General features: G+C 38.7%; 1 protein-coding gene and 3 long non-coding RNA genes across 4 annotated transcripts; 1 reads left to right on the top strand and 3 right to left on the bottom strand.

Moving 5' to 3' along the window:
* Positions 1–690: 690 nt before the first annotated feature.
* On the bottom strand, positions 691–1,362 carry LOC121987457. Its single transcript, XR_006113601.1, has 3 exons — positions 1,088–1,362; positions 904–988; positions 691–710 (listed from the first exon to the last, which is right to left on the bottom strand). It is a non-coding gene; the product is annotated as an uncharacterized LOC121987457 (long non-coding RNA).
* A 6,867-nt stretch (positions 1,363–8,229) lies between these two features.
* LOC121987456 lies at positions 8,230–9,009 on the bottom strand. Its single transcript, XR_006113600.1, has 3 exons — positions 8,627–9,009; positions 8,443–8,527; positions 8,230–8,249 (listed from the first exon to the last, which is right to left on the bottom strand). It is a non-coding gene; the product is annotated as an uncharacterized LOC121987456 (long non-coding RNA).
* Positions 9,010–10,361: 1,352 nt separating this feature from the next.
* On the top strand, positions 10,362–12,092 carry LOC121987455. The gene is made up of 3 exons (XR_006113599.1): positions 10,362–11,046; positions 11,123–11,218; positions 11,971–12,092. It is a non-coding gene; the product is annotated as an uncharacterized LOC121987455 (long non-coding RNA).
* A 2,885-nt stretch (positions 12,093–14,977) lies between these two features.
* Positions 14,978–15,644, bottom strand: LOC121987454 (glutaredoxin-C1-like). Its single transcript, XM_042541238.1, has one exon. It carries the CDS (start codon positions 15,542–15,544, stop codon positions 15,233–15,235), a length of 312 nt encoding a protein of 103 aa, XP_042397172.1. The 5' UTR covers positions 15,545–15,644; the 3' UTR covers positions 14,978–15,232.
* Between the last annotated feature and the right edge of the window lie 8,792 nt (positions 15,645–24,436).

Below are 24,436 nucleotides of genomic sequence, written 5' to 3'. Positions count from 1 at the left end.
TGCGGGAGTAAGCGGGATCTGTCCAGGAGTACTCACTCTCGACCCCAAATCATAAATGGGGAGCTCGATGCTCATCTCCGGTTACATGGCGGGAGGATATCTCTTGGCTACCGCTGAGTCTCCCGCCAACCTGCAAAGTCCACCATCTGCACACCATGCCAGCACCCTAAATGCCAACGCAGCCAGCGGAATTTGGGACGCCCACTGACGACCACCGAACGTATACACCGGGATATACAAATCCATGGGTGATGTGTGCGATACATACATATGGCATCAACCAAGTGATCAACCAAGTGCCGACAAATGCATGCAATCATGATGCATGATACTAAACATGGCAATCTCATGAATAACATGGCATGATCCATATAAATAGATACAAAGTGTGTACCACAAGAAGACGTATCAAATAGAAGGTACACAAATCGAAGAGGGTATCAAATAAACCCTAGATCCAGAATATAACAGAGCATGTGGTTAGGTCACTACCTAAGGCATATGTGATCAGGTAGATAATATGCAGTGCAGAATAAATAAACAAACAACATGTACTAATCATGTAGTGACCAACCGAAATAAACAGGTAACACAATTACTGTTATATGTTAAACATATTATCATGCATATCAAAAGACATAAGTCAAGTATCCGCCTCCAATCGAAATGGTCCAACTCGGACGTCGAGATGCTCGTCTCGAATCAAAGTCCTGTGTTAAATCGCACAGTTTAGCTAATTTAATTATAAACAAATAGCTAAACAAATTTCTAACCCACTAACCAGTTAGGGTTAGTTTCGTTAACCCCAATTACACCATTACATAACTTCCGAACCTAAATTATTAATTATTACTAACTCAACTAGCAATAATCTACCACAAATATCAAAACCATAATCCTTACCTCTAACTCTCCTTCAGTCGTCTGTGATGGCAACTGATCCGATTCACAACGGAAAGACCGGAATCCAGCAACTTCAGACCGTTCGCTGCCAATTGGAAAACAAATTCCAAATCCAACTTAGTAGAAAACCTTATAGTAGTATACCTAAATCCATATCACTGTTGACCTTAACAAAAATCCTTACCTAACTCATAGTTGTGCTTGTTGATCCACCACAAAGAAGGATTGATCAATAACAGAGAAGAACATCCAAGCTCTGCACTGCTCGGAAGGATAGAGGTGCCGGAAAGGATTTACAGCGGTGCTGCTCGGTCAACAGTCGGGGTGGTCGAAGTGGCTCGGGAGCAAGTGTCGGCTAGGGCACAGGGAAGGACTCGGCAGTGGCTCTCGTCGTCGGCGGCAGAAGCTAGGGCACAGAAGAACCCAAACAGTGGTACTCGAGTGCCGGCGATCGGGGGTGGCCGGCACTACTCAAGTGGCTGGCGTCGGCTAGAGGAAAAAGGTAGCAGGAACTCAGCCGGCGGCAGATTAGGGCAAGGAGATAGTCCGGTTCGATTGTGCTCGTGCGGCGTCGCCGGAGGAAGAAGAAGAAGTGGAAGGAGGATGAAGTAGGAGGAGAGGAGGAAAACCGCCGGAGGATCGGACGGCGTCGGGGAGAAAAGAGGGCGCACGGGGTTTCGGTAAAGAAGAACGGCGAATGTAAATAAAGGAATAAGAAAAAAAGAAAAAGAAAATATAAATATTCTCCTCGCTTAAATAGGGTAGCCTAAACAGTTTTTTTAGGCCCCTTTTCATCCCCGTTAACTCGTCAGTACGAGCTCCGAAAAATTTCTGAAAAATTTCCAAAAATTCCAGAAAAATCCCTTATTAATATTCGCCTATTTTCCGGTATTTTACATTCTCCCCCACTAATAAAAATTTGGTCCCCAAATTTCGTTATCTACCATCGCAAACACTATAATACAACTTAAAGTATAAATGTGAGCGGTAAACAAATCACATACCTCAAGTGAAAAGATGGGGATATCGAGGCTGGATCGTATCCTCAAGCTCCCAAGTAGCCTCCTCGTCCGAATGATGCTGCATACGACTTTAACCGATCGGATAGTCTTGTTCCCAATCGGCGCTCCTTAGGTCCAAACTTGCGGCGACCTCATAAGTGACGTCGGTGACTGGGCCGAGACATCTATCAACACATATATCAGATTGGTATGTATCTCCTCGGTATAGATACGTGGAATGATAGGCACGCGCGCCAGGCGGCAATAGTGCCAACGAAGTAAGCTCTGCTCCAATCCTTCCGAGATCGGAAAGGTCCAATGTATCACGCAGGTGGCTTACCTCTGAGATCAAATATCTTCACCCTTCGTGGGTAAAACTCATGAAATACATGGTCGCAAATGAAGAACTCTAAGAGTCTCCGCTCCGTCGGCATAACTCTTACGCGGTTGTGCCCTAACATCCTCCGTCAGATAGTAAAAACTGATTGAGCTCTATGAGGTCCCAACAAGCTGGGCCTCTCGGTTCTCGATCACGATACGCTGAGCAACTATGGTAACAAGAATACCCTACTCCATCTGTTTCTCAATGTCTAACTTAGAGAAATCATGAATCAAATCTGTGACCACAACTCGGTGGCAAGCTAAAGTCCCTCCGGACCTCTAGCTAAGTGCATCGGTAACCACATTAGCTTTTCCGGTGATAGCTAATGGTACAATCATAATACTTCGGGAACTCCATCTATCTCCTCGATCGAAGATTATGTTCCTTCCGAGTGAACAGATATTTGAGTCTCGATGGTCGGTGAGAATCTCAATGTAATATCATTAAGGCTGCTGCCAAATCTTGGGGCAAAAATAACTGACCAACTCGGATCGGCGAACCGAGTATTTTCTTCGAGCTCCCTCAACTATCGAAGCATATAAGAATACTCTAGTGCTGCGAACAACACTCATACCTTACAGGGGGCCGGTGTAGAGGACAAATTCGTCCTCTTCCGAAGGTAAAACCAAAATCAAAGCCGACACTAGTCTCCGCTTAACTACTAGAAGCTGGTCTTGTAATCCTCGGTCCAAGTAAACTTCACGCCTTTCATGGTCACAGCGTGAAAGTAGCATATCTTGGAGAAACCCTCGACGAAAGGTGCATGAATATCCTGAGTCACAAAAATGCGGATCTCCTACCGATTGGTAATGCTCCCCCCTCTATCTCTGTGGAACTACCTCCTTGGTGGTGTGTCCCAAACATCATAACAAAGACAATCCAAACTACTGATAATCACATATAGATGTTCTCGTCGAATCATCTCTAGATCTATGCAAGGTAGTGTACGTGACTCACCTCGGATCCGTAATAGATCACAACATCGTCCACAAAGATAATGGACACCTATCCAAACATCCTCGACATACCAGGATCATCGAGTCCCTGAAAATATCTAAGGCACTGAAAACCTATAGGGCAAAACCAAGACGCATAATGTCCGTATCACAGACATTCCTATACATAAGATCTACGATAATAAGTCGAAAAATCTGATCATCAATAACATAAATCACTAAAGAATAAATCCTCCAGTGTGAGAGCAACGCTCCATCACAGAAACATCACATATGTGGGAGCAACGCTCTACCACAAATAGACTGAAATATGTATCGCAATAAATATAGGAGCTATGCTCCACTACTAGCAATCCGTAATATGTGGGAGCAAAGCTCCACCACAAAACAATACATAAGTGTCCCAAGGCACCTAACTATCCAGCTAGAGACTGTACAAGATCTCTCTACCACAAATCACTGTGGTTAACCTAGGCTATAACAACCTAGTAAACTAATCAAATCCATCATCAACTCTATCAGCATCCTAGTGGGTCATCCACTGATAGGAAAATTAGTTGATGAGTTAATTCAACAAATGACATAATGCAGTCACTCCACATTCTGCATTCAGTATAAGTAGAATCATCATACTGCTACCAATGAATACACCTAGCACACATGCTCACACAACATATGTATGATCAACAAAATCCTCCAATTATTATACACCAAACATACTCACACCTCAGGTATATTCAGTATGATACCTCCAACAATACATACCGAACACGTGTGCAAAATCAATGTAGGTAAAATCAATAATACACCTCAAACAACACCCACATGACATATCTTCACCTATGCCAAGAGTATAACCAACATATACTTCCAATAAAGCATACTAAACCCAGGTGCACTCACATATCAAACATAATCCAAAAAGATACCTCAGATACCACATCAAACACATATGTACATATCACAGCTCAGATTAAATCGACAAAATGCCTCCATTAAAACACCACCGATGTACTTATACTACATCTCGGATTTAATCAACAAGCTATCTTCAATAATACCTCCGGATACATACTCCGAACTACCTTTCTATGATCCAGAACAAACCTTCAACCATATCAGAACATGGATACATATACCACTTGCAAATGGACAGTCTACCACAGGACTCCTACAACCCAAAACAATCATGATATACATGTAACATAGACATGCAAAATCAGCACACCAGCTCAATCAAAGAGACCAACCTTATACTACCAACACTCATGGGTTACGGGTATATCTAAACCAAATTCATGCATATGTATCAAGCATGAATACATCAATCAAAATCAACCCAAATAGAGCAGCCTAATCATCCAATAACAACCCTGCTCTAAGTTCAAAGGAACTAGTATCGGACAAGAAAAATATACACAGCCGTGGTATAACATTGCAAGTCAATGTCATACCCTATCAAGACTATATCAAATGGGAAGAATTTTATCATCACAAATCCAAATGTACTCTCCCAGTATACACTAGTAACGAGTGTATCCCATAAGTGTTAAGCAATTAGCTCTACACTTCCTTACATCAGCGGGGTCATATATCCCAATGCACCCTCCAAGTTATCCCACCAGATATATACAGTCCATGGTCAAAGTTTTCATGGAATAGAATACATCGATCCTCTATAACCTATCCAAGCCGACAATGATATACGGCTGAATCCGTCCTTTCCACGTCAGTACAAAGCATGTACTCAAATGTGCTCTAGATACATAACTAAGCACAAACAACCTAAAGGTTCAAACCTCTAAGAATAGAGTATGACAATCCTCTACTGATCAACCAACAAAACTAAATCATTCATCTACTAACTAATCAAGAATACCTTAATCCTCCACAAGCAACTAAGGTATATCAAACCACGATCAAATGGTATACTACATTATCAAATAACTAAATCAGTTCATGGGTCAATTCAACACTAATACATCATCTCAAACTAGAGAATGTCAATCCACATAATATCATATGAATAAATGTGTACGACCCAAAAGAAAAAGCTAGAATTCAATATCATCAAGACACCCTCATTTTTTTTTATCCTCAAAAATATCAGCCCACTAATATCAGATGAATAAGTCTCTACTCTCCATGAGGGTAAGTTAGCATTCAAAACATCAAATCATTATTTATCCACATAGTTTAATATCAGATGAAACAAATATCAATTTTATCATCCTGTTAACTAACCACAATTAACCAGATTTATTAAAATCAAAAATCTCATAGGCACATAAACTCTCTAGCTTCCAATTTATAATCTGATCACCAATTATTAACATCAACCTGTGAACACCATACAGGATACTCACTATATCACCATCAATGACAACCCAAATAAAAGATCATCAAAATAGTTATCCACTAAAAGATCATCAACAACCACATAACATTTACTCTCTTAAATCATTAGAAATCAACACATCAAAATATCTGATCTCACAATATCCCTCAACCTCAAACCATTCTCAACAATGATCAAACATGGTAACTCCCCAATAAACAATTTCATCGTATCGGGTACCCTAATATCCAAAAGATATGAGTATAAAAACTCAACTGACTAAGTCAACAGGAATAGGTAAGTGTCATCCACTACCCAACTAACAATAGCAGAGACTGGTATGTGCCTCCATCTCCTACTAGTAGTAACAGAAGATAAAACTACTGATGCTATGATAAGAAAATCACTAGAGATAATAATCCTTGATATCTATTAAGGTCAATCATGCTCAATGGATAACCCATCACATATAATATGTGCTACAACATCCAGACAAGTACTAAAGATAAAGTGCTAATACATGTCATAACTATCAAATTAAACATCATACCTATATGCTGTTCCATCGTCCCCAAAATGACCTCGGAATTCCGTACGAGAAAAACAAACACCGGAAATCCATATAAATCCAAAACGGAAGTCCATAACATAATCGAAACGGACAAATCCGTGCAACCGAAAATAACTGCCCAGACTAATCTGTCTCACAACTAGGGCTAGTATAAAAATGACCAAAATACCAAACGCAGGTATCACACCCTGCTCTGATACCAATGAATTGGTATCAGATAAATCCCGAAAATCCAACACACGGAAATCAAATAAATATCGCCAAACTTTGGCGCGCTGATACCCAATAAACTAATATCAGATTATTCAAAGTATCCATAATACGAAAACAAAGATCGTAAAAATCCAGAACACACAGCAAGTATCGTATACCTGCTCTGATACCACTAAATTGGTATCAGATAAATCTCGAAAATCCAAAATATAAAAATCCAACAAGTATCGCCCAACTTGGCGCTCTGATACCAAGTAAATAAATTGGTATCAGATAAATCTCCAAAATCCAAAATATAAAAATCCAACAAGTATCGCCCAACTTGGCGCTCTGATACCAAGTAAATAAATTGGTATCAGGTTATCCCAAACATCCAAAATACGAAAACAAAAGATCGTATACCTGTGCTCTGATACCACTAAATTGTCACGCCAGGAGTCTCATCGTCAAAATTTGACATCTCCCATGAGGACAATATATTTCTACATATCACATATACTTCAACAGCGGTTGGAATGATAACAAAAATAAAACAAACACCACGCAGTTTATAAAGATATCTCTGGCTGTCACAACCACGCAATTAATAATAGTAATCAATAATAGTAGGACTCAAAATCCACCCTACTCCACTACACTCGTAAATCCAACGAATCAACTCACCTCTTCTGCCGTCCAGCAGCATATAGTAGAATAAAAACCAAACCATCCAAAGACCATCAAGCGGTAAAAATCCGTACAATATCCATAAATAAAATCCAAAACAAAATTAAAACATAGTCGATGGAAGAAAAACCAAAATAAAGCAAATAACAACCTAGTAGAGAACTAGCTCTACGTGCAAATGGGGGCCAGTGACTGGAACTGCTCCGGACATCGAAAATATATCAACAATGGAGGGTGAGTCCAACACTCAGCAGTACAAACTGATATGCATAATAAAACAAATAACAGACAACACTAATTACAGTCTCCTGAATATGAGGAGGATAAATGCATGAAATGAAATGGAAGATAACAGATGTCCGGATCAAAGTATAAAGGTGTAACAGTCGATCGAATAGAGTCATAATCATGCATGTCAATCAATGCATCCAAACAAATGCGCATATAAGTCAGCAATCAAAATAAATAAAATGCATAATAAATGTAACCCGTACACGAAATCAATGACGAGTAAGCGGGATCTTGGAGTACTCTGTGTGACCCCAAATCATAAATGGGGCTCAATGCTCTCATCTCCGGTATACGATGGCGGGAGGATATCTCTGCTACTACCAGCTGAGCGACCAGCAGCCAAACAAAGTCCACCATCTGCCGGCCACTACTTCCTTGCCAACTACCTAACAGCGGAAGCCAGCAGGACCGGGCCAGAAGCTGTAACGACCAGGCCAGCTGAGACCGCCACACACCGCCCGATATACAAATCCATGGGTGTATGTAATCTGGCGATGAGCTCAACAAAGTAGAGACAAGATGCATCGATGCAATCATGATGCATGATACTAAACATGGCAATCTCATGAATAACATGACATGATCCATATAAATAGATACAAAGTGTGTACCACAAGAAGACGTATCAAATAGAAGGTACACAAATCGAAGAGGGTATCAAATAAACCCTAGATCCAGAATATAACAGAGCATGTGGTTAGGTCACTACCTAAGGCATATGTGATCAGGTAGATAATATGCAGTGCAGAATAAATAAACAAACAACATGTACTAATCATGTAGTGACCAACCGAAATAAACAGGTATCACAATTACTGTTATATGTTAAACATATTATCATGCATATCAAAAGACATAAGTCAAAGTACCCGCCTCCAATCGAAATGGTCCAACTCGGACGTCGAGATGCTCGTCTCGAATCAAAGTCCTGTGTTAAATCGCACAGTTTAGCTAATTTAATTATAAACAAATAGCTAAACAAATTTCTAACCCACTAACCAGTTAGGGTTAGTTTCGTTAACCCCAATTACACCATTACATAACTTCCGAACCTAAATTATTAATTATTACTAACTCAACTAGCAATAATCTACTACAAATATCAAAACCATAATCCTTACCTCTAACTCTCCTTCAGTCGTCTGTGATGGCAACTGATCCGATTCACAACGGAAAGACCGGAATCCAGCAACTTCAGACCGTTCGCTGCCAATTGGAAAACAAATTCCAAATCCAACTTAGTAGAAAACCTTATAGTAGTATACCTAAATCCATATCACTGTTGACCTTAACAAAAATCCTTACCTAACTCATAGTTGTGCTTGTTGATCCACCACAAAGAAGGATTGATCAATAACAGAGAAGAACATCCAAGCTCTGCACTGCTCGGAAGGATAGAGGTGCCGGAAAGGATTTACAGCGGTGCTGCTCGGTCAACAGTCGGGGTGGTCGAAGTGGCTCGGGAGCAAGTGTCGGCTAGGGCACAGGGAAGGACTCGGCAGTGGCTCTCGTCGTCGGCGGCAGAAGCTAGGGCACAGAAGAACCCAAACAGTGGTACTCGAGTGCCGGCGATCGGGGGTGGCCGGCGCTACTCAAGTGGCTGGCGTCGGCTAGAGGAAAAAGGTAGCAGGAACTCAGCCGGCGGCAGATTAGGGCAAGGAGATAGTCCGGTTCGATTGTGCTCGTGCGGCGTCGCCGAAGGGAGAAGAAGAAGAAGTGGAAGGGAGGATGAAGTAGGAGGAGAGGAGGAAAACCGCCGGCCCGGCGGTTAGGGCTCGGACGAGATCGGCGGCGTCGGGGAGAAAAGAGGGCGCGCGGGCACGGCTCGGCAAAGAAGAAAAACGGCGACAAATGTAAATAAAAAGGAATAAGAAAATAAAAGGAAAAAGATTATATAAATATAATCTTCTCCTCGCTTAAATAGGGTAGCCTAAACAGATATTTTTTTTTTCCGGGCCCCGTTTTCATCCCCGTTAACTCGTTCGTACGAGCTCCGAAAAATTCCTAAAAAATTTCCAAAAATTCCAGAAAAATCCCTTATTAATATTCGTCTATTTTCCGGTATTTTACACATTGTGTTTGCATTTTTATTATTGAGGAACATTGAGGTGCGTATTTTATAAGTACTTTTCTCAGCAATGGAGTTGTATGAAGCTAAGTATATAGAGGTTGAAAAGCAAGAGAATCAAACCAAAAGAAAGCATGTAGCTCAAAGAGAAGAAAAGAAGAGATCACCATCATCATCACAATTGGCATATATGATGAAGAGGTCCTTAAAAAAAAATAAATTCGGAATTTGAACAAAAGCAAGATTAAGGTAATAATTAAACGGAATAAAAACAAGGAGAAGGAGAAGGAGAGAGTGGTTTAATGCATCAATTGCAATCAAGAAAGGCATATTAACTTGATCATTGCAAGATAACCTAGTTCTATGCTTTAATTGCTCCAAACTTGATCAATCTATTCCATTGCCTAAGTTTGAACAAAAATATCCCTACATGCATAAGACGGATATCAAATATAAACAGGTAACCTAGTCATTTATTAAACATCAACCTAATTATGAGGGAGGAAACAACAAACACAATAGAATGAATTGACTTAATCACTAGGGAAGATATTGTGTGGGCTTGATTGTCTTGGTCTATACTAATAGGTAATAGTCGAAGATGAAATATTATTGTTCATCCTAGATATAATTGTGTTCTACTACAAAAGGCTCAACAACAAATATTACATTCTGATGCAATAGTCTTATGTTGAAACTCACTGAATAGTATTTTGGGTAAAATACGGTACCCAAATAGTATTTAAATAATAAGGTTATTAGACAAATAATCTTATTGGATTTTTCAGGAATTTTAGAAATTTTCTGGGATTTAAATGGAGTTCGTATGACACGTGTTGAGGGGATGAACCGATGGAGCTAATTGGAAGTCTGTTTGGAACACCGTTTAAGTGGGAGTTGATTGAGGAAGTAACCTAGGTTTTAATTGGAAAAGACCTAAGTTTTAACGTTATTATTTGTGCCCTTGTCTTCAGCCACCCGAGCCTCTTCCCTTTTCTTCCTCTCTCGCTCAAACCGCCGCAAATGCCACCTCCTCTCCTTCGATCACCGGAGCTGGATCTGCCGCCAAGCTCCCGGAGTTGCCCTCCCTTGCACGGGCTGCCTTCGGCCAAGAGCAGGAGGTGTCGTCCTCTCATGTGCGGCACAGTCTTGCGTGACCTAGCATCGTCGAAGCCGCCAACCATCAGAAGCTGTTGCCGGCGTAGACGCACACCGAGCGTCGAACCTACCTCTTCGCCGACGCCTCTCACTTCTCCGATGCCACAATACCGAGTTCGCCGGTACTGATCTTCTCACCGTTGGCCGGACTTGCCATCTCCACGGATCGCCGGACGTTTGCTACGGTTGTCCTTCTCTCTGAGTTGCAGACCGTGCCTGGCCATCCTCACCGCCAGATCGCCGATTCTCTGTCGCCTCGAAGGACACCCGATGCCGCCGTCGTTTTCCCTCTCCGGCCACGAGCAGGAGGCAGTGGGGTTGTGTTTGTGAGTCGATTTCCCTTCTCCCATACCACGTGATGCCATCACCAACGCTGTGCCCCTTGGTTGTGCCCTACCCTAGGCCAGCAACACGCTGCTATTCATTACCACCTTTGCTCATGATCACAGCAGTAGCATTCATCCGAGAGGAGTTTACGGAATTGGATTGATTCTTGAAGGTAATTAGTTAAACTTGGCAGTAGATTTGGACATTTGATCTTTATGTAGTGTTGATTGGGGGTAGATGTTTGGTAGGCAGTGGCTTCGCTTGGCTTCGCTCTTCACATCGCTTATGGTTTGTGGCTGACTCCGTCTGATCTGTGTCAATTTCTGGCTGCTGAAGAAGAAGAGGTAAGAGGATTGGAATGGAGAAATTAATAGATTATTTGGATGGTTTTCTTTATCTAGTTAGTTGGATGCTTAATTGTTGCTAACCCATAGAAGTATGTGGATGGATGACATTGAGGTAAAAATCTGATCAGAGGTTGATTATTTTGAGTGTTTGTTTCATTTCTGTAATAAATTGATTATTTGATTATAGAATGGATGAGTTGTACATATTATATGATTAAGGGAGATTTGATTCTTGGCGGTGATGGATGGGGAATATGTTGAGGCTTGGTTTTGGAATAGGGATGATTTATGTATAAATCTAATCTTGTGAAGGAGATATGGATTTATTTGATGGGTATCAGATTTGGGATTTTAATAATCTGTTGATAATAGAGATTCAATTTAATTAATGGATGACCTAAATTGATTTAAACAATTGAATGGATTAAACTAGGGTTGACATTGGGTTGGACTATGGAGTTATTAGGGTTATTGAATCTAATGTAGTTATGATTGATGGTGAAAGAGATTAGTCCATTTTATTGAGATAAAACAAGTAGAGTTGATTCATGATGTCTAATAGGTGATACAATGGATTAAATGATGGATTTATAGATTTTGATTATGATTGAGAAGATTAAAGGAATCATAGATGTGTGTAATTGATGTTAACCATTTCGATTAGGGTTTCCCCTAATTAGTTTGGGTTTTAGGGTTTAGCTAGTTATTGCATATGTGGTTAGCTAAATTGTATTTTGTGTGATTTGCAGGGCGTTAGTTTGGGACGTCCGTCTCAACAAGGGATTGTTTAGCTCGATCTACATTTAAGGCGGGTACTTCTTGCTTTATCTCTTTAGTATTTTGATCCTAGTGCATGAGCTTTATGTTCAGATAGTTGCTGTATCTTATTTTTCCTACGTTTGATACTTCCACTCAATCTTTGAGCTACTCGTTTCTGTATCTATACAGTCTCTCGTTGCTATTCAAGATATTTAGCAGATACTACATTACTAGGTATTGGATACCAGATACCAGACATCAAATACTAGACACTGGATATATATAGATACCGGACACTAGATACCAGATATTATATTCTGGATAGATAGATACCAGATACCATGTTTACTTGCTTTGACTGCTATCTATTCATGTTTCTTATTGAGCATGCTGGCTTCATGTAGCATACCTGTTTCTGTTTATATATATATGATGACTGTTGTATTGTTCGCATCATGTCATTGCATACATTGCCGACGACCCTGTCTCCCTTGTGGTTGAGGCGGTCGTTGGCCTGGGCCGCACGCGCGGCCACTCATAGGTAGTGGTAGCTTGGAGCGTGCCGCATGTCCTGTCGTGCCCCCACTCGCACACTCATGGGTAGTGATTGCTGGAGTCGCGGCAGCAGGGACCCCCGTCGCAGACGTAGCTATTTAGCTACTATGCACCTGTCCATCCGGGACTCCGAGAGTGGCGGCCTTTGGGTGGCAAGGTTGTCATCGATCCGCCTCTCGACCACCGCAGGGTCGTGCAGTAGAGGTGGGCGGGGTGACCATCCGTACATACGCTGTTGTTATTATATCTGTTGGTTGTTTACTTATGCTGTTGTTGCTTATCTATGCTGCTGTTATTAGCTTATGCTGTTGTTTATTTATGCTGTTATGCTTACATAGGTTGAGATTTATACCTGTGATATGTGCTTAGACACGGACTTGCTTACTGTAGACATGTATATACCTCACACGATACCATGTAGTTATGAGCAGTACTGTAGCAGGACTTTGCTACACTTTACCTTTTACTACTAGCCTAGGATATGGTTTCAGGTATGGACATTTATTATGTTATCACTGTAGTATCTGTTATTTCTTTACGAGACTGTATACCTTTGTATCTCTAGTTTGTTTTACTATATTCATGCACTATCTGTCTATTAAGTCTTTATACTCACTACCCCGTATATTGGTAATTTCACCAGGTAGCAGGTAAAGGATTTATGAAGTCGCCTGGAGATCCTGTCCGCCAATCCCACGTCACATTCGAGGACGACCTTACGATTTTGGTATTTTTTTACGCTATTTGTATTTTGGATTTTGTACTTATTTATGTATTTGAGTTCTCTTGTATTTGATTTGATATTATTGTGTCAAGCCGAGCCGGCTCGCAGTTAGTTACTTTATGTTTTGTGACTGTTGTTTGTGATTTCCGCTGTGTTGATTTAGTACAGCCGTGTGGGCTGATTCATATATTTATATAACTGCGTGGTTGTGTAGATATTTTCCAGCCGTATGTGGCTGATGTATTTTGTATGTATGTATGCCTCAGATTGTCACCTGTACGGGGGAGATGTTGTCGAAATTTTTTTCGGTAAGGACTCCTCTGGGGGCGTGACAATTTTGTGTATGCATTAATTTTATACAGGTGATACTAGGAAATTAGTTTTCTAACTAGTTATTGTCTATCAAAGAGGATATGATTGTGATCTACTACAAAAGGTTCATTGTCTAATGCTACCTTTTTGACACACAGGTCTTCTACCCAAACTCACTAAGTAACATTTTGTGTATGCATTAATTTTAGTCATGTGAGATGTTGTTGGAAATTAGTTTTCTAATCAATTGATTGAGTAGATTTTGTTATTCAATATGGATGAGTTGTTCAAAATGGATAATCTATTTGTAGGTAGATTATCGTAAAATCAATTTATCAACTGAGAGAAAGTAATATCCAAAATGAGCTAATCAAGTGATGGAGAAAACTAATTGATGCACCTTACAGCTAATTAAATCAAACAAACTAGATTTAATAGCTAGAATTAGGTCATTATTCTCAATTTGGTTGATACCCTCAATTGCCTAAATTGGGCCAGTAACTTCAATTTTTCTAGCAACCCAATTCTTTTATTGGTGGGTTTAATGATTGCCTTCTAAAATATTTATTGGTGGGTTTCATATTAGCTAATAATTAAAGCTCATTTGGATTGGTAAATGACTCATTTGAACCTTTAATTCTATCTTTAGTTTGAATTTTAAAAATCAAATTAAAAAGACACCCTATCACAGCTTTTCAATTCATGCAAATTTCAAAACAATTAATGTTTCCTCTCCTCCTGGTGAGTTTTGAGGAAATTATTGCATCATTAGGGATAATTGTCATTTTACCGCGAGCACTATAGAGAAACAATCTCATCTTCAAGAGAGAGATCACCAACTTGCTTCAACTTGACTCATTCCTTTCGATCCTTTGGGATTGTCCACGTCTATGTCATAAAAACCCAAGCACAATGCTCAAGTGATTCTTAGCAATCATCCACTTATTTTCTTAAGTAAGATCTTTGAGATTACGAAGTTCAAGAGATTGCTATAGATCATTCTCTTATTTTAATGACAAATATGATCATCCATATCATAATGTCTAATTCTTGGGCGATCTTACAAGATCACCACCTCATCTTAGTTGATTTTTCTCTCCATCCTTTAATTTCGATCAACTTATTGTACTAGAGGTGTAATCCCTTAAAATAAATTTTTTAGTCATACATTGTTTTTCATAAATCCGAGTCAAGACTTTACCGTCATATTTTTTTCTCAAAATTTCATCATATAGTCACTCTCAATTTTCCCGGTTGGGTTATCCATCATTTTAATTTCAATTTTTATATGTGCTACTTATTGGTGTAGACTTTGATCAAAATGCAAATTTAATGTCTGATACTCAGTAGTCTACACACAACACTGTTTGTGAACACAAAAACAAGACACTGTTGACACACAAACATAAATAACTAGAAGTTTTATACTTATTCCATCAAAAACCCACACTAAGATTGTTGTTATACTTCCACCAAAAGTTTGACAGCAGAAAATCAAGATGTAAAGCTAAATTATTATTTCCTGAACTTGGACTTTCATGACAACAAAACTTAATCCAAGTTCACATTGTTGTTATATAGAGCATGCAGACATAGTTGGGACAGACATCTGGATTATGATATATAATAATGTAGAGTATTTCTAAGATGTATATATATGATCAAAGCCATAGAGCTCCTGCCTCCTTAAGCAATGGAGTGAGCTTGCCTCCCAGGTGAAGGGACATGATCTTATCAGTTGACCCAACAAACTTCCCACCAACAAACACTGCTGGAACAGGCGGGCTGCGTCCAAGAAGCTTGACAAGGGCCTTCTCCATCTCCCTCCCTCTCGGCTCCTCGTCGAGCTCATAAATCGCCGGATTCACCCCCAGCTCACACAAGAGCCTCTTGATGGTGTGGCACATGCAACATGAACTCTGGCTAAAGATCACCACAGCCTTCTGTGAAGCTAACTTCATCACCTTGTCCATCTAAGTGCAGCTTAATTATTATATGGAAAACTATGGTCGATCGAGCTATCGCAAAATAAGGGACCAAATGCTGAATTCAGAGAGAGGATCGACTTGTGACTTTGTTATTTAAAGTTTAAGAATGTGGCTTGTTTATATAGAGGATAAAGTTTGGAATATAATTGAATTGATTTGGACAACCATCTTTTTCAGCTGTAAGGCAAAGTTTGAGAGGTTTTGATGATGGAATATTTGGAGTGGGCTATCTCCATTGCTGATAACAGATCTGTGTCATTATCCTCCTCGCTTAAGATAAGGTTGAGGTCACGCTTTGAATGAATGGATGTCTGAAGGAACTTGGAACACCACCAACTTAATGCAACTACTCTTTAGATCATCAGAGAATATATGCATTATGTTTCATGACAGTGTCCTGCCCATAGTTTGTAGAATCGCGATCCTACGTAGAATCGATTTAGGGTCAGGATCGGATCGGTCAGGATCGGATCGTAGAATCGTACGATCCTACCAAAAACCCTTAAAATCTTATCATACATGATTAATAATTAGAAAAAATACTTAAAAAACTCATTTACATATAAATAGATAACTAATTTTGCATATATATGTAATCATTTACACTCAACACCTTATATTACATTACTACATGTACAAATTTAAATTAACTAGTAATTTAACTATTATTCTCACATAGTAATAATATTTATATTTTCATATCATAAAATGAAAGAATATAAAATTTCTATTAACACAATAATAATAACACATTCAACGTCAAAAATATTTCCTTGGTTTATAAGATGATCCAATTTAAAGGCCAATAAAGCACATAACGTACATAACAAAAGTTATTGGATCCTTTGATTCAAATATGAACGTCGAAAATAATCTTCTAAAGATTGGTTGATGTCACACAATACTAGACAATAGACATCCAAAAATTCATCATTTTGGGGAAAAAATGACAGAATATTATTGATATAAAACTAACTCAAAAATAATTAAATATATGTTTAAATAATTTAAAACCCTAACAAGATGAAAAAATATAATAATAAAAAATAAAATCTTCTAGGCATCCGAAAAGGATTTAAATAATATTTTTTGGGTTTGAAATAGGGTGGTTAAGGATAAACTTTGAAATTTATTAAAGATCTCTGAACGAGCTTTGATTTGATATATTATAGGCCGTTCAAAGGAGAAAATTTTCAAAGCTTCCACCGATCCTGCTCCGATTCTGCTCCGATCCTGTTACGATCCTACCGATCCTGTTCCGATCCTACCGATCCTACCGATCCTGCTGCGATCCTGCTGCAAAACTCGATTCTGCACGATCCTGGATCGATTTTGGGTCTTAGGATCGTAGGATCGTACGATCCTACGATCCGGATCGCGATTTTGCAAACTATGGTCCTGCCCTCAATGAAGTCTTGTGTATAACAAAGATGCCATGGTGCTCTGCGTGATGTGGATATATAACTTGAAGATAGAAGAGTTTGCAATATGCAATATCTCATTACATTCAAGATAGATGTTTGAAAACTATGATACAAATTATGCATATTAATTATAGATATATGCAATGGAAAAGTAGGGTAATGTTCTTTTATTCTTACCTATCTAAATCACGCACTTTAGCATTTCTTAGAAAATAGTATCACTGTATTAGCAATATAATTACATGACAATATTAATTGTATATTAATCCTAGCTACATCATTCACTAGTGTGTATGTATATATAATAGCATTGAGAATATTTTCTTCCAAAGGTAAGGGGAATTAGAGATATATAGGGGTTTCGTCTCTTTATTGAGAATTCCCTAGATATATAGTTTTCGTGTAGAATATTCTTATCTTGTTAAAAGTCTCCCATTGCACATGTTGCACAAAGATACCTTCAAATTAAACACTTCAAAAAAACACAAAAAAAAAAAAATGCCAAACATATCACGTGGAGATGGATTCTCTTCTAGGACCATTTTGTCTCTTCAAGTGCCCAGAGGTTACTATCAATATATCATTATATTAGGAAGAAATAAATTATCGTGAATGGATTAACAAGGGTTAAGTCTCAATTTAATTTCTAGTCATTTGATATGGAATTTGTGAAATGATTCGAGTGTTCTGAATTAGATGTCGAAAATTATGATTGCTAATGAAAACAACGTAGTCATTGGAAATTTTTACATTTTTGATGGCTATGAAATACTCTAATTGTCCGATGTGAGCTAGGAAACTCGAATCATCTTTTAAGATGACCAAAATATGTCTAAGGCCTTCCAAAAAAGATGTTTTCTCAAGATGATACAAAGCATTGTTGGTGAAGGCGATGGATCGTTAGTGAAAATTTAAAGATGTTTTACCACTAAGTTTCGCGAGATGATATTTTTAATTAACTCCTATACTTCTGTTGGTGATTGAGGATCGAAAAATGAATTGACTCAATGACATGTCTAAATTTGTAAATAATGACTAAAGATGAAAAAAAAATTGACATTACTAATTTGTTCTATTGATTTTGATATTTTCGCAATTGGTGAATCTCTTTTTTATGAAGTTACAAAATAATGTGTCACTTTTTTACTCTTATCATTTTCCATGTCTCCTTCACCTTTGCCCTCGAAGAACTTTGAGTGCTTGGTTAGAGTTTGCAACTCTAACTTATTCTTATCCACAAGGTATTATATCATTCGCTAACTTTGAGAGAGGTCGATCACGATGCTAAAAGAAGTGATACAAAATTGGCGGAAGAGAAAATATGGAATTATCTTGTCTATATGCATTACTAAAATAAACTACAATTGTGATTTTAGAAAGAAAGGCACAACTTTATTGATCAAGCTTAAAGTAAACAATTCTTTACACGCGAGCAAGATTAATTGAAGATACAATAGTTTTTCTCCAAAGAGTAGTTTTAGTACTTGTATTTCAACCACAATGCATCATAAATCTTTAAGATCATCTTTCTATACTCAGCAGCACTAGATTATGTAGCAATATTGTTCTCTCTCTCTCTATTTTCCATATAACTATAAGATCTCATCTACATTGGCGGGGACGCTAAGGTCGAACGTATTCGTCTTTTGTCACCATAAGATCTCATCTACAAAGGTAAAGTATCTTGAATTTGATCGCCTATCTTCAACTACTTCAGCTTAATCAGCATTTGTATGTACCTAAATATTTTATTTATTTGTATTTTTGGATAATGAAATTTTCTTTCCTGGAGTTGATTTTAAATACCTCAAAATACATATGTTTCTCACTCGGATATGCATGAACCGAGTAACTATACTCAAAGCAATCTCCCTCTATCCGGTGAAGTTGGTTTTTAGTCTGACATTCAATTTCATGTAGTAATTAAATCAATGACATACTTTCTTTGAGATAAAATGGTTTGCCATCAATGTATTTTTTTTAGCTAGTATTAGATGTCCAATCCTTCGGACCGACTAATTCTAGGAATGATCAGTTCTGAGAATATTAATTATAATGAGTGCACGCTTGTATATGTAGTCTTTTAGTCTAATTGATGGAATGCTTTGGATGGTGGATTTTCGTCGGCCGGTCTTGTGATGTCTGTATTGATGACTAAAAATCAGAGTGGAAACTTTAGATTTCTCAATATTCTCATTCAAAGTAGTAGATGGACTAAGGAATAACACACTCTTCACGACTTAGGAGTGGGTGATGATCTAGTTGTTGAAAGATTTCTATTACCTCCTCTAGTACATTGAAAAGATTTAGTACCTTCTTTAGCTTAGAAGTCTATGTGTCTCATCATCACCATCCTAAAAAAAGCATTGGAAACAGTATTCTAGATTTCATGTGCAATGAGAGTACGAAGATAACATTTCATGTGTTAAGAGACATGGTTATCAATAGCCAACGTCTTACCTTTTTTTCAACATATCATTTTTCATATCCCTTATTTGACAAAGCATGTGGGAGCTCTTTTGCACTAAAAGAGAGTTTTATCATTTAATAATACACATCTCCATTAATTGAGACCACCCTCAAATTGAATAAGAATTGGAAAAGATTTAGTTCTTGAAAATTCAATTGTTCACTCATTTTTCTCCTTTTTTCTCATAATTTAGAAACTATAGAATAGGGGGAAAAGTCTCTGAAATATGAGGGGCTAATATGTAATATTTTACATTAATCTGGGTAGATCATTGCCCTAATTCAATATTTATTGACTAAACGCAGACAAATCATATTATATTTAATGATGTGACACATGAATTAGATATATTAATTACGAGAGTCAATGAAGCAAGTGTTGACATAAACTATTATATTTTTTACACCTGACAAAAGTTGAAGTACTTCAGGGTAAACTCAACCCTACATAAAGTTGGTTAATTGAGGGTTTAGAGTTAATCCCAAGCTGACACCACATCACATGAGCAATTAAGAATGACCTCAAACTTTATCAAAAATTAATGTAGCACACTTTTGTTCATCAAAAGCTGTGTGGGTAGGCCACCCTCACAAATATTCTTAGTGTTCTCTAACCACATATGATTGAATAAGAATTTTATTCCTATATTATCCAAATCCCTACTACACTAACTTGTGTGTCACTGTCACTTCAATGATCATATATCAAATCGTTATTCACAGCATGCTCTCCAAATCTAATTTGATGCTTCAAATCTACTGGTTTATCTAAAAAGAACCTTTGAGAAAAATTCGCTACAAGGACGTAACACTCTCTCATAAACGAATTTAAGAAGAAAAGAAAAGAAAAATTATATGAAAACATTAAATGAATCAACTTGCACACCATTCTTTAACACAAACATTTGTTAAATTAATAATAGAATTGCTATTCAAATTACAATCATAACCTCTTATATATATAATAATAATTAATGGAGCATTTTTTTTTTGCAAAACACACCCCTTTTTGTTTTTACCGTTAAATACACCCTATTTTGGTAGTTATAAGATCTAATATGCAAATAAGCTTGAACTTTGAAAAATTTTCAAATAACACCATTACATATTTAAAATAGTTATAATTTACCTATTGGGGTAAAATATAATATTGTTCATCCCAAGTGGTTAGTATCGTTAGTCACATGATAAGATGCAGGTAAATAAATCATAGGGGGTATTTTGCCCTAGCACATGACCTTTGCACGAGGAATTATAATCTAACTATGAATATTATGTTGGTCCATACATTCGTTTAGTTGGAAATTTATCTCTAAACTAATTTACAAATTAGTTTGCCATCGTTCTATAGCTTAATTCGTCAATTTTTGAGGTTTAAAATATGTTTACACTTCGAAAATCCTAGGTTAACATCATTCACATATGAGACAGCTATACTCTTATATTGGATTATAAATATTTGGTTTTTGAAGGGATATAACTGTGGTTATATCAATTATATTTGTATAGAGTCACTAGATATAGTTTTGAAGGAGTGATCACATGGATTAATTGTCACGCCCCAGAGGAGTTCCTGTCTGAAGAAATTTCGGCAGCATCTCCCCTGTACGATGGACAATCTGAAACTTTTACATAACCCATATACCTCAGCCACAGGCGGCTGGAATAATAACAATAAATAAAAACAATCACCACGCAGTTTATATAGATATTCAGCCTCTGGCTGTCACAACCACGCAGTTAATAATAGTAATCACAATACTATAGTAAAACTCAAATCCGACGAAACTCACCTCTTCTGCCGTCCAGGCAGGCATGTAGTAAAAACATATCGAATAAAACATCCATCAATATCAAAAGAAAAACATACGATGTCCAAGTATCCAAATAACCAAGTACACACATAAGCAAATAAAAATCAAACCAAATGGTAAATAAATCCTCGAGGTCTGCAGGGATCTAGCACTACGTGCAGTGAGGACTAGCAACTGGAACTCGAAAAAAATAACAACAATGGAGGCGGGTGAGTCCAACACGTACAATTGATATACAAAGTAGGAAACAACACCTAGCACTAATCATGCGTGATCCTGATAAGAAAGATAAAATGCATCTGAAGTAAGCAGGAGAATATCGTACTAACCGTGTCCCGAGTATAAGGTCAAACAGTCCGAGTGGTATAGAAATCTTGTATGCATGTCAAACATAGGTATCCAAACAATATGCAGCATATAAATGCAGCAACCACAAACACAAACAATAAATGCATCATGCATATGATGCCAATGATGCGTCCTGGTCACCCCGGACGCCAGTCGATCATCTCACATAATAATGAGGCCGAGTGGGTAAGGCTGTGACAACCGTGCACTCTGTCGTCACTACTCCAACTCATAAATGGGGGAGCGCAATGCTCTCAACTCCCGGTACACGATAACGGGGAGGAATCTCTGCCGGATAACACGTTGTGTCACACTACCCTTGAGCGGACCAACGGTGCCTAACAGAGTCCCTGCTGCAACACACTCATCCTGAATCGACCACTAACCCATGAGTGGTGGTGTGTGCAGATCCATGTAACTGGCGATGTGCTCAACAATAATGGAGCGGACTATCGCACAGCATGCAATCATGCAAATGGTGTCACGCCCCAGAGGAGTCCCTGTCCGAGAAAATTTCAGCAGCATCTCCCCTGTACGGTGGACAATCTGAAACTTTTCTACATCTCACAAATACCTCAGCCACAGGCGGCTGGAATAATAACAATAAAATAAAACATCACCACGCAGTTATATATAATCTATTCAGTAAAATAATACTCTGACTCGAAATCCACCCTACTCCACTACACTCGTAAAACTCAAATCCGACGAACTCACCTCTTCTGCCGTCCAGGCAGGCATGTAGTAGAATAAAAACCAAATCCAAATCCATCGATATAATAAAAATCTATATCATGTCCATAAGCAAATAAATCCAGAACATAACAAGTGCAAACAGTCTAAAACAGAAAAGGAAACCAAACGAAAAACCAATCACATCCTCGAGGTCTGCAGGGACCAACACTACGTGCAGTAGGGACTAACACTGAAACTCCCTCCGACAATGATAAAGATAAATGTAAATCAAAGAGAACAGGAGAGAATCTGTACTAACCAGGACCCGGTAAAAGGACAAACAATCCGAAAGGTATAGAAGACCAGTATGCATGTCAATCAAGGTATCCAAGCAATGTGCAACATATAAGTGCAACAAACACAAACACAAACAATAAATGCATCATGCATATGATGCCAATGTCATGGTCACCCCGATGCCAGTCAGCCGACTCACAACAACAGTGGGACCACTCACACACTACTCCGATGAGTGATCGAGTGTACGGGATGCTGGGGGAGGGATCTCTAACGTGCTACACGCTGCGTCACACTACCCATGAGCGGACCAACGGAGCACCGAAGAGCCAAAGTGATGAACCGGCAAAGTGCTCGACAATAAAGGAGCAATCAATCACTCAATCATGCGAATGGTGCATGTCACTAAACATGGTAATATACTAAACCAATCTCTGGACATATCATAATGTGCACCAAAGCGAATGAATCATATCAAGGTATCTGATCATATAAGGTATCAAACCTAGGTCCTGACATGGTAAATTATGGTTATATCACTACCCATGAGCATGTGGAATCAGGTACATATCCATACAAGATGTAAACAAACAATCAATTAACAGGTAGCATGTATTGGGCAGTGATTAACCGAAACAAGTAAGAAACACAATTAATGCATCTTGTTAATTTAATTACTAAGCATATCAAAGACAATAAGTCAAAAGTACCCGCCTCCGAAAAATAGAAAGGTCCAATCTGACTCCGAGATACTCGTCTCGCGTCAAAATCCTGTATCCAATAGATATTCAGATTTAGCTAATTTTCATTATAAACAAAATTAGCTAAACTAAATCCTAATCCGATTAGGAAGCTAGAGTATCAATTCCATTTAAATCTAAGTCTAAACTTAAATCAATTCTAGTGGCAATTCAGTCTTCAACTTACCACCAGACAACCCAACCATAAATAAACAACCAACCACAATATTAAATTTAATCCTTGATCTACAACTAAACACAGTTAATCCACTAAACTCCCAATTCATCTTAATTCAATGATTTCACCTAAATTAGCATCTCTTATTAACATTAACGAACTTCAGATTCACATAACCCATCAACACATGATCCATTATATAACTACCACACGTAGCTAAAATTCCTACAACATACCTTGAAGTCACAACCCTGTTGGTTGCTGGAACAGGAGTGCTACTAGTTGAAATTTCTGTCGTAACCAAGAAAACCTCAGCTAGTCCTCCCTATTCCCCTTACCGCCTCTTCTGAATCAATTATCCCATACCCTAGTGCGATATTGTCCCTGTGAACACACGGCCAGAAGATGCAAATGCTGGACAATGCTAGCCGGAAGACTTTGCTGCCACAACCTGTTGTCGACCCTGAAGTAGAGCCCCTCGTTCCCTCTGCCAGCAACAGGTAGACGAGCAAACAAAAAAAATAATCGGCCCGATGATGAGTCTAAGGCACAGAAAGTGAGACTAGGGCTCGGCGGCAGTAATCGAAGGCGCTCGGTGGCTGGCGGCTAGGGCACAGGGAAGAGGCTCGACTCCACAAAGAAGAGGAAAAAGAAGATAGCCGGCGCTAGGTTTCCTGTGGTCGGCGCTGCCTCGTGCGGAAAGAAGGCTCGGCGGCGGCCGGCGCTGAGAACTCCGCAGCAAGAGGCGACGGCGGCGATTGTGGTGGCGGCGGCGCGTCGCTCAGTGAGGAGGAACAGAAGTGGGGTCTCGGCGAAGAGGAAGAAGAAAGAAAACGAAGAGGAGTGCTTGGCTTCTCCCTTGATCACAACCTAAATGCTCGGGGGAAGATGGAACCGCCGAGTGTGGTTAGGGCAAGGAGGATAGGCGCTTC

The sequence above is a fragment of the Zingiber officinale genome, chromosome 5B (genome assembly GCF_018446385.1).
Source record: "Zingiber officinale cultivar Zhangliang chromosome 5B, Zo_v1.1, whole genome shotgun sequence".
NCBI lineage: Eukaryota > Viridiplantae > Streptophyta > Magnoliopsida > Zingiberales > Zingiberaceae > Zingiber > Zingiber officinale.
This window is presented reverse-complemented; position numbering and strand designations above follow the sequence as displayed.

What these genes read in the sequence shown, in the direction of transcription:
- LOC121987454 (XM_042541238.1), bottom strand. Translation starts at nt 15,544, where the DNA reads ATGGACAAGGTGATGAAGTTAGCTTCACAGAAGGCTGTGGTGATCTTT.